At 35.4% G+C, this 11,916-nt stretch overlaps 1 protein-coding gene across 11 annotated transcripts in view; it reads right to left on the bottom strand.

Moving 5' to 3' along the window:
- The window catches only part of CSNK1G3 (casein kinase 1 gamma 3), a 67,530-nt gene that overhangs the window by 39,008 nt on the left and 16,606 nt on the right, over window positions 1-11,916 (bottom strand). For 7 of the 11 annotated variants that reach the window (XM_027652501.1, XM_027652500.1, XM_027652504.1 and 4 more), the window contains exons 2-4: window positions 10,792-10,863; window positions 8,251-8,668; window positions 4,225-4,265 (exon numbers count right to left, since the gene is read on the bottom strand). The exons of 1 other annotated variant lie outside the window; for it this stretch is intronic. In XM_027652501.1, the coding sequence (XP_027508302.1) occupies window positions 4,225-4,265; window positions 8,251-8,428 (219 nt within the window). In that variant the 5' untranslated portion in view covers window positions 8,429-8,668; window positions 10,792-10,863. Of the gene's footprint in view, window positions 1-4,224; window positions 4,266-8,250; window positions 8,669-10,791; window positions 10,864-11,916 lie in introns of those variants that run through there. 3 more of the 11 variants (XM_027652510.1, XM_027652507.1, XM_027652509.1) reach the window with 3 other exon arrangements.

The raw sequence follows: 11,916 nt of genomic DNA, 5'->3' as shown, positions 1-11,916 counted from the left end.
GGGGGGATACATATGGGGGGGATACATATGGGGGGGATACATATGGGGGGGATATATATGGGTATACAGTGGGAACTACTGCTCAGAGTCTCTGCCTCACACTTTCATAAGCAATGGCAAACAAAAACTATTTTCAGGTAAAAAATTCTTTTGTTACAGGAAAAGACCAGTCTCTTAAACGGATGTGCACTAGGATTTAGATTTACTACAACCTCCTAAAGAGATGCTGAAAAGTATCCTTCTAGACTGCGGTAATTCCTTGAAACCAATAAAGGAGGAAGAAAGCATTCTAATCTTGAAAACAAATACAATCTTCTTTCCAAACACACCTCACTTATTTTAGCAATTCAAATCTTAACAGTGGACTAATGAATCAGTGCCTTAAAGATTACGGTTTAAAGGCAGCAATGACTACTTTGTAACTTGTTATCTTAAACACAAAGAAAGAAGAACTGACTTATTTCCAGAAGCAGTTCTGTGGAGGACCAGGCATAACCACGTTTCGTCTCAAACATTGTGACGGTTATAACAGAAAAAGTGTGATTGGAAGAGAGGGCCCCATGGAGGTGGGGCAGCGCTGTTCTGAGCCACTTTCCTGCTCTACCTGAGACTTGTGCTCAGTCCCTCGCCTCAAGTCACTCCCCGGAGAAGGGCTTAAAGGGCTGGTTGTGCATGCATGAACAAAATGGCAGGAAAGGTCTAGTTTGCATAAGAGCCTGCACAAAGTTAACTATAAAAGGAGGTAGACTGGCCCCTGTCACTCTCTCATTTTGTCTTGCTATCCCAGCTCCAGACCATCCACACAGCAGGACCAACATAGAATTTACAGACAAGTGAATTTCTTTTTTCTCTCTCTTTTCCACCTTTATTTCTCTCCTCCCTTGCTTTGCATGGGAAAAGTACAGTTATCATATTCTACCCCATACTGAAGTTTGTTGTGGGAGTGGTGAGTTGTGGAAGTGTGTTGTGGGTCGGTAGCCAGCACCTCTGAGAACTGAAATGGTGTGTTGTGGTTTGTGAGCCAGCACGTTTGAGAAGTTTGCTGTGGGAGGTGAGAGCTTATTGAAGTGTACTGTACAAAATTAGGGGCTTGTTAGCCACCACTTTTAAGAAAAGTATTGTAAGAGTTTAAGGGCTTGTTAGCCAACACCTTTTGAGTCGAAGCAGTGGGCTGGTTGCCAGAATTAAGGCAACTGTACAATGAAGCACAAGAGCTCTCTGACACACGACCTGGTGTCTTTGTTCAGCCCAACGAGGATAAACAGTAAACATCACAGCCCCTACTGATGGATCATGACAAGCTCAAGCAGAAGTTGTTTCTTTTAGTTGGTATTTTTTTAGTGTTTAAGTGTCCTGTAGAGGAGGTAAACCTGTCAAAGGGAGAAAAGAATGAAGGAGAGGAAAAAGCTGAATAGGAGGCTTAAGTCAAATACAGGGTCATGTAATAAAAGTAGTGAATTTAACAATAAATGAAGAAGTGAGTAGGAAAGGTAGAGTTCATATATACCAAATAGTTACTGCTAAAGGGCTACTCAACCACAAGAAATCAATTTGTATACTAATAGATCAGCAGAAACATACAAACATCACTACACAGTGCACAACTGATAAATTCCAGCTCTTAAGAGTCTCATTCTAGTTCTTAAAAAAGTCTATTCTAACCTAACTTGAGTATCTCCCCAACCAGAACAGGTCATAATGAAAGAAGCCAGATTAAGAGTAAGATTCTGGAACTGTAGCTGTTTTACCACAATAATGTATGTACATATTAACATTATACATTAAAATGCATACACTGTATGACCCTTGGGCCTCACATAGAAAAAATTATAAACTATTTTGTTACGCAAGTCTTGAAGTTGCCACAAGCATCATTAAAAGGAACATTCTTGTATAATTTCATCCATGAGGGAAATATTAATTCAACACAATGAAAAGGTTAAGTCAAAACAGTCAAACACTTACTATTAACATTAGAAGTACTCCTGAAAGTTGCTGTATAAACCCAGAGAAACCCACACAGTCCTCCTGTACTGGTATATAAGGTTACCATTGATACACAAAACATCGGGCATAGGGGATGTCTTGCTGCTCACAAGACAACAGTAGGTCAACAATGGAATGCTACCACAAGGAATTCAAACACAATTTTACGATACAGCCAGAGAGATTACCACAACCATACCTGCCAAGAGTAACTGCTCAAACTGTAATACATACAAAATTCAAGTAACCCCATTCAAGAAGGCTAAAGTTGAACTACAACAGATGCAAAACAGAGAGGAAATTAAGTATGTTTCATTTAGGATAACAAAACAAAGACTAGGCATAGGCTTAATGACTGCTTTCAAAGCACAGAACTAGTAAGTGCCAGAGAAAAACTCTAAGGTTTACATTTCAAAAGGGCAAGGATGGTATGCCTCAAGCAAGTACAACCTACCTAACTGTTAGAATAAAGTCCTGCCACTGCTTTAAATAGGAGAAACAGAAAAAGTGCAAAACCCAACTAAATCCTACAGTTTGATGCAGTGCTTTTAAAAGACTGGATCTTGTGACCAAATCCTTTCCAATTTGGAAACAAGTTTAAAAGACCTGAAAGTTATACTGGAAAAAACCAAACCAGGGAGAACCATATTAAAAGAACCCACTAGTTCTACCAGCTAATAAATGTATTTTTATCTTAATGATGATGCAAACTCCAGTGTTGATTTTCACTATGATTCCTTCCATCTGCTTTTTATTGCAAAGATACTACAGGCTTTCACACCACTAATGTAAGAGGACAACTCAAAAAGTTAACTTCATATTCAGAGTTCTTTAAGCACTAGTAGTAAATTACAGACATGTTTTACTATACTGGTTCTTTAGTGACTTTAAATTACACAAAAAGTTACTTCAAGCTTTTTGATCAGCTGGAAATAAACAGCTATAAGATTGAGCTATTGTATTACCAATACAGTAAGTGTTGCCACTGAACAGTACCTTTTGACAGTTGAAATGGGTTTAAATGGTAGTCAAGTTTACTAAGTTACATATAATAAAAACGGTTTTACCAAAACTGATCAGATTAAAAAAGTTCTCTTGCTCTACATCAAGAAATTAGTGCTCTAAAAAAATCACTATCTTGCAACGTATTTCTAAGTATGCTTTGTAGTAAACTGGCTTTAGTTAGAAGAATTCTTGAACTATTTTTAAGTTTCACCAGACATATAGAATAAGTTCAAGAAACGTTAAAACAAAATGAGTTTTAATCTGATATAATGCACAATAACCCTCAGAACTGTATCCAATGTTGCTATTTCAAACCATAACTTGTATGTTTTTAAAATTTTAACTACTCTCAAAGTAAATATTTTACTGAGTAAGGACAGTGACAGGAGTATTTTTCAGAAGTTTATGATGTTTGTAATGATTTTTAGATTTCTCATCTAAAGCCATGCATTTCTGTTTCCACATACCTTTCACTTTATAAGACCATATTATACTATGAAAAAAGTTCTGTTCTACTGCAGCAACAAGAAATTAACTGGAGTCCTAAAATTCCTTTAGTGATAAAAAGTAAATAACTGAATTTCATCGTGAAATACTTTGGTTATGAAAACAGTAATTTACCAAGAAGTTTAAAGTATCCAAAAGCAAACTATGACATTACAAGAGTAGCTCTGATGAAAGACTGAGAAAAGCAGAACAAGAATACATTAACAAAACATCCAAATTTACCATGTTTGCAAGTGAAAGAAACATTACAAAACATTGCAAATAAAACGTGTCCACCAAAAGTGATGTGCAAATACTAATGGATAAAGAGGAAAACTGTTTGGAGCAGGAGTAAGGGCATTAAATTACATGCAGTCTGCAGAATTGCTGGAGTTTCTCTGTAAATACATGATGTCAGATTCACATTTAATTTGTTGTTCCTCTACTTATTGGCCAACAAAGGAATCTACTAAGATGACTGTCAGGTGTATCCTTGAAGTAGCTGTAAATCATCAGACTTTGCAAACACAGATTTAGCCTTGAGAACAGTGACAGCAATTAAACACTGGTTTTATTCAATATGGCCAACATATACAGTTACATCTATCACTAACTGCTTTTATCTATTTCGATGAAATCATACAAGAGTATTCAACATTTCCATTAAAGAAATCAAAGTATTATATATAAGAAAGGAAAAATTTGATTAGTTTTTCATCCCAAATCCTTTAAAAAATATTAACTTACCAGTTTAATTGCCACATAGTCATTTGTGTATAAATTTTTTCCTTGAAAAAAGAATAAAAACAAGAATGTGAGACATTGGCTTTTCTGTTAAAGTAAAATGCCATTTAAACATCAAGAAAGTCTTTGAAACATTTTCATCTAAGGTGCTAGGTGTTCTGGTAGTGACTTAAGAAATGTAGCTTTATTAGTCTAATACCATAGAGAGAACTTTTTTCTTGAATAGTGTAAGAAGTGGCCATTTCACTGAGAGTTTCAGCTATTAGTTAGTAAAATTTTTGTGTATTAAAAAAAGCTTGAAAATTGATAAATTACTATAAATGGAATGTGATATTCCACGTTTTCATTTTTATTGCTATTTGAAACTTACTTTAATATTGTCATATGATTTTGAAACACCGAAGTTCAAATTAATTAGGACTTTTCCTTTCCTCAGTTCTGTAATTTACTGAGCTAGAAGTTAGGACAGGACAAGAACATTACTGATATGCTTACTCCATTTGGAAAATGCATTTGCTGCTTTAAAAATGATTCTGTAACTAGATAAGCATATTTCAACAAGCACTAATTCAAATGGTATGCAAAGATTAAAATGCAATAACAAGCTTTATAGGTGTAAAATTAAAAACAGTAAATAAAGGAAAAAGTAAGGTGTCACTTCCAGCACTTTTTGTTTCTTTACAGCCTTCAAATGCATTTAGTATGTATTATTTTTAATGACAATTCTACCTTTTTTCTCTGTAATATTACTCAGGTCTGAATTTGCCATGTTAAGCTCAATTTTGTTAAATAAATCAAAGAGGGAAGAGACATGGACCAAGACAAAAAAGTTCCTTGTAAAGACAGTTACACAGAATCACAGTCACAGAATTTCTGAGCTGGAATGGACCCACAAGGATTATCAAGTCCACCTCTTACATTAATGGTCCGCATAGGGATTGAACCTGCCTTGGTGTTAATCAGCACCGTCCTCTAATCGAGTTACACTGACAGTCAAAAACTACGATTTCAGGTCTGACTCTTATTTTAAAAAACAGAGTACTCCTGTAAAGCTGAAACAAGATACAATAAAATCACGCCTGTTAAGAGATCAACTTTACCAAAAGCAAGTTACCTGAGGGCTGCACAGTAACAGACATATAATCAATATGAGCAGTATGCCTTAACTGGACCACCAATATGGTGTGTAATTCCAAGACCTTTCCAGGGACTAGAGTGGAAATACAGGCATCTTAAATGGTTATCTCTTATCTCATGATCATTTCAGCTACATATTTGTTAAAAAGCATACTTTGTTTGAAGTGGCTTCTGTGTCTCTGCATGGTATTACACTCCATAAGACACTCAGAAACCCTTGCAGAAGCCCTGCTCACTCTACCTATTAGATATATAAATCAGCTACTTGGAGTAGGTAACAAATCCAGTTACAGTTAAGTAACTGGATACAGGGTTACAGTAGCCAGATGCTGTAATGACATATGTATTCTGAAGTAACATCAGAAGGTACCTTAACTTTCCATGTGGTGAGTCAAGACAATTGTCGCTTTAAAATATGGCAAAGAGCAGATTTGACACCCCCGTTGATCTGTCTCTAAACACACAACAGGTACTGAGTAATACATCACAACAGCAACAAGCTTTCTGTTACTAATCCATCAGTTTATCTTAACTATAACTCAGAAGACCCTTAAAATTAACAGCCCAATATTCAGAACAACTTAGTCTTTTTCAAGGTAATGGTTGCAAATCACAGTCATTTGCCACATTTTTATTGATACCATTTGGATCCACAAGTCACTACTGAAGTCTGATCATTGCTTTCTTCTCAAGTGGAAGAACTACAACAGCTACCAATTCATAACTGAATTTCTGTCTCCCGAGCACAACTTCACCACTCTAACAACTTTATTCCTCCTTCAAGTATCTAAGATTTGACCTTAAACACATGCTGAAATATTCCCACTTGCAGAAGTATATGAAACAAAGTGCTTATGTGTATCTTTGTAGAAAAGGTGCCCACTAAATACTTGCTACTGTAGCAACACAAATGAAAAAAATAACAAACAAATCAGAATCTATAATACCAATCTTAACTCCTGCTTTCAGTAACTTACATTTAAAACATCTTACCTCACAAACAATAAGAATTTGGCAGCACTTACAAGTATAGATGCCATGTTGCTGAGAACACAGTTGCGTTGGGCAGGGCACGCCTCCAGGATGAAGGACCACTGCCTCCCTAAGATTGTGCTCTATGGTGAACTTGCCACTACCTGCCACAAGAGAGGAGCCCCAAAGAGGAGATACAAGGACTCCCTGAAACTTCTAGTAGATATGCAAAATCCACAGACACTAAAATGAGAAAGGTTGTCCTTGTCCTGGTGACTGCTGCAGGACAGTACACTCCCCTATTATCTTCCTCCTATTTCTTTTACTTCCTTGTTCTATTTTATTTCAGTACTGGCAGACTATGTGTTAACTAAATTAATATTGTATTTAAAATGAAAGATTATTTCACTCTGTACCTGTTGCAAGCAAATGAGTTAATCTGATATTAATTTTTAATTAACTCTCTATGTTGTGACCAAGATGAGAGACAGGAAAAAATTAACTTTATTAGTTTGTAGTTGCCTTTATGTAATACTAATTCTTCTGGTTTGATTTAGTTCACAGAGAGGTTTGAAACAAAAACTATCATTCAAAGCCAGTATACAAAAGTTATGGAAGATTGAAAGACAGAGTTTCAGCTTGACTTGTGGACTGCAAAGGCACATATGTACCAATGTAAAGGTCAAAATGTATCAATCTTGTTTAACTATTACTAGAAATAACAAGAGTACCTATTATTGAGATTGTTAAATTCAGTGTCCTCAGTCAGACCTGCAGCAATATTGTCTTTAATTCCTCTACAGTATTAATTTGCTAAGCTTGCTTACATCCTGACAGCCCTCAGAATGCACTATATTAAAACAAGTTATATTTTATGCAAGCACTATATTAGAAATATTGCCTGAAGGACAATGAGTAGTAGTTGTCCCGTAGGCAAAGATGAACAGAAACAACACCTACATAGCCCACCATAGTCTCAAATATCTAACTTTGAAACCCACCTCTCTTTAAAGCTTGAAGCACTGCATTAACTCAAGCCTTTCAAGAATACTGGAATAAATTCTTGCCATTAGGTGTCAAGTTAATTTGTTAACACATACAGAATTCATACACCTTGAAAACCATGGCTAATCATGCTGTCCCATCATGGAAATCCAAGTCTCCAAAATTAAATATATAGTTTTCCAAACAGACACAGTGTCTATTTTAATAAATGGTAATATTTCCAGCTTTGCTGCCCAAATTCTTCAAAACCCTATAGTCCCTTCTCAGTCTGTGCTTTCTCCACCATTTGATATTCAGCCATCTGCTCAGTGGGGAACTGAAGTGACTGAATTATTCCTCTCCCAAATTTTCTCTACAGATGGATTTTCACTGCCCATGTCTAACAGCAGCTCAGTGTTTGGCCTGACTACACTAGAAAGAAAAGGAAGGAATCCAAGTTGCTTGCTGCTACTAAAAACGCTGTAGCGCCTGCTACAGTATCTCGAAGAGATCTGCAAGACCACAGCACTATAAACTGGACTTACAGGAGAGGGGTGTGTCTCACATATATTTAGTATCAAATACAAATGAATAAATTGCTTCAGGAAGTCAGAAAAATATAGGAAACTACAATAACCATTAAGTAACTTCCAGAACCTTGGAAGAGACAACTGACTGAATTTAGGATAGCATTGCACGTATTTAGAAAACATTTTTAATCCCAGAAAGTTTCCTGCTACTGAGATTCTTCACAAACCACGGAGCTTGCACTGGCAAGGTAAAGTCAAAAAAGATGGCTTAAATTTGCCTTGCGCATCTGAAGTTTCAAAGCAGTTTGAAAAGCTGCGTGGTGTATTCATACAGAGATTTTCATGTTTACCCTGCATAAAATGGCCTTGAATAATGTAAACTGAAATACAGAAACAAGGATCTTACCTAGCCGTAGTTCTCCAAAATTACCGCATCCAATTTTTTTACCAACTCTGAAGTTAGGGCCAACCATTAACACGCCAGAATTTGAAGAACCAGTTCCACGTGTATTATGGCCTGATCTCCCACTAGGCCGTGCCATTCTTTCATCTGGCTTATCTTTGTCTTTCTTTTTATTCTCCATGTCAAGTTTACGGTACTCCACTTTGATTTCTTCCTCTTTTTAAAAAATCAGTACAAACAAACTCCAACTGGACAACGCAAGAATGAAAACATCATGAGGAAAGTGCCCAGCTGGTTACTGTCAGTAAGCAGTCAACAGCAACATTTTCATCCTGTTTGCAAAGCCTTGGTAGGATCTGTAGTAAAAACGTATCTCCGGAATGCACTACATCAGCAACATTTACTAGTATTTACAGGAATTCTGTTAAAAGAAAAATAAAGTTATTCTTGTACAAAATTATCTTTTCCTTCAACTAGTCACACAATTAAGCTACAACTAATTATATTTGCTTTACAGATCTATGAAAAGCACTTCTTTAAAATTAAAGCCTCTGATTCTAGGATGTAATAGCAAGAGATATTGGTGTGACTGAAGTGTGCTAAAAAATCTCAACACTTCATACATCAGATATTAAAAAAAAAAAAAACCACAACAACAAAAAAAACACCCTACAAAACTACTTCCTGAACAGATAAACACACTTAAAATTGACACTTAGACTCTCAATCCATCTTATGCCAGCTCTGCAAAAGAAAGCATTTTATTTAAATTTTTTTCCCCCTCAAGTAATATCTCTTGTTTTAAGAACATGCTCACACTGCAGTTATGGAAGTTATATAAATATATTATCTTTTCCAAATTAAAATTTCTGAGATGCACATTTATAAATCCATGGCAGGAGCACTTCAGTTCTTTCAGTAACTCCCAGAATCTAAAAATAAAATATATTTACTTATTCTACTCTACCACACTTAAGTCATAAATTTGCTTCCCCAGTCCCCTTCTCCACTGTTTAGCATCATTGACTCGACACTAATTCCTACACAAACTTCAGCAAAAACAGTGTTATCTTACTACTGCAATAAAGAATCCCAAGAAAACTTGGGATATTGTTTCCTATTTAATGATGTGAAAACACATAATCCAGAAGGTAGTTGGCTACTGTACAGGTAAAATTTCAGGACAAGTTAAATACCCGTCCAAAATTATTTTGCTATCTTTGCTTCAATGTTGGGAATACACTGCTGTAAAAGAAAACATGCTCTGAAAAAATGCATTTCATGTGCTACAGCCTATTTTAAAGGTAGTCACCAGGAGCTTATTTTAAATACTTTGAGTTGAAGACATTTCCATTTCTTAAACCCATTTCTCACAAAGTAGAATTATTACTTGCCTCATAGCTTACTACATTTCAAAAATCAAAGAGCAAGTAGAGAAAATATACCAAATAATATGAACAGACACCCGAATAATTGCATCTGCTGAATCATATGTACTCATACCATGATTAAAACTAAATGATATTTAAAAATCATTAATCAACAGCCAATTAACCTGTCACCTGAACAGTGAAGTACATGGAAGTTTGTTTGGCAAAGAATTTCCAATGACCACAATACTGTGAAAAGGAAGATGAAAGACTTGTTCTGAGAGCAACCAAAAAAAACAAATGCAGATTCCAGTCCAAGACAACTTGCTTAACGCAAGGGAAAAGGACTTCAGAGGTGAGGAATAAATGCAGTGGTGTGGTATGGTACAGACAGAAGCATTTAAGGGAAAAAGACAAGTACGTTAGGCTACTACATAAGCTTTCAGGTTTAAGCACCACCACCAGATACCCTAACATCACTTTCCAAACCACAGATCTCAGAGGAATAGACTCAATGGGAAACAACAGGTCATTCTTCCTCACCACTATTGTTACAAAAACTAGGGAAGAAATAAAACTAGACATTAAGTGTGTTGAGACAGAACTTCACAGGTACCATTTAGTTCTTAGAAAGGTCAGCACACCTGATGCAATAAAATGCATATATATATATTTTAAACACTGAAGAAAAAAATACTTATGTTCCATATTTTACTGGATATTCAATGAGAACTAACAATAAGCAATCCTCCATTTGCTTATACCAAATACTTTATGATCAACATAAATTTCAATTTCCAGAAATGCATCTATTATTTGGACAAATATATTAAATGCTAACTTATATCCTTCCCATTTCACTTACATTATGGGTATGCTCTCTTATGTAAACGGAAATTAGTACCTTTTATAGGATACCTGCTAAACAAACATCATAAGTCCCATACATTTTTCCCACACTAGATATTGAAAGGAAAACATGTAAGCATTCCTGTCACAGTTTCTCCAGGACACAAGGGTTCTCTTACAACATTTCCTAATAAAATAATCTGCAACTAATTTGAAATAAGTACAGCACTTATGACTTTCTTCACACTAAAGTTCCTGTACAACATTTTATGATGTATTTACCTTAGAAATACAAAAGGTTTTCATTTATTTATACTGCACTTACCTACGACAGTGTTATACTGTTGATGGGAATATCTTTTCTTCACCATAATGCTCACATTCTAGAGGAAAAGCACTAAAAGGCAAAGACATATGTATTTGTAGTATTTGTAATTACTTGGCATGTAAAAACTTCTGATACAAAATCCAAGTAAAGTACAACTTATTGGAATTGCATTAGTTTTCTTAGACTGTTAAGGAAAGTCCAGCAGATTTTTTTCATACTCAACATAATTTATAAGGCTCAGAAGTCAAACATCATTCAAAAGTATGCATCATCTAAAGAGAAAAAATAACACTGTAAATTACACAAATCCCTTTTCTTGATATGTGCTAGTTACATGGGTTGTATGGGTAATCTGTCCAAAAAAAAAAGCCATCCACCTCACAGCTTGATTTTCTGTTTAATTTTCATTTTTCATCTCTGTCAACATAAATGAGCACACTTGAACAATAAGTTTCAGCCCAGCACTAGGGAATATTGCTATGATGTAAACATTCTTGCTTAAAAAAATATGACTAAATATCAGTATAATGGCAAACACACCATCAAAGCCAAGTCATAGGAGTGAAATGACTATTATGTTCAAGTATAAAAAGAAAGAGAAGGCAAGGAAGTTATGAAAAAAAAAGTCAAAATAGTATTACATAGCAGGAAAACTAATTAGATCTTCATTAGAAACATTCCATATAGACTGAGGATAAAAAGTGAAACAAGACTAGAAGACCCGTAAGAAAGCAAGTAATATCAGAGTAACTAAGAAGCCCAACTAACATCAGCTACTAGAGGTCTTATTTTTCTGATGTAATTTGATACTTGCCCAAGTACCATAGAGAGATTGCCTGAAAAGCAAGGAGAGGAGGTGTGAAGACAAGTAAGAAAAGTGATGACAATGTTCCAGGTGACTGACAACAGTCACACACCTAACACCTGCAGAAGTGTAAAAGGAATCTCTAGCTCAGTTTTAGAAACACGAGATCAATGGCAAAAGATAGCCAGGTTACTGGTCCATATCAACACATAACTTAAACAGAGTATAGACTCAAATTTACTGGAATAAATTTAGCCACAAGACTGTAGTAATACCATCCCAAAACAAATACCATCCCAAAACAAATACCATCCCAA

Source organism: Corapipo altera, unplaced genomic scaffold, assembly GCF_003945725.1.
Source record: "Corapipo altera isolate COAL_440 unplaced genomic scaffold, ASM394572v1 61286, whole genome shotgun sequence".
Classification (NCBI taxonomy): domain Eukaryota; kingdom Metazoa; phylum Chordata; class Aves; order Passeriformes; family Pipridae; genus Corapipo; species Corapipo altera.
This window is presented reverse-complemented; position numbering and strand designations above follow the sequence as displayed.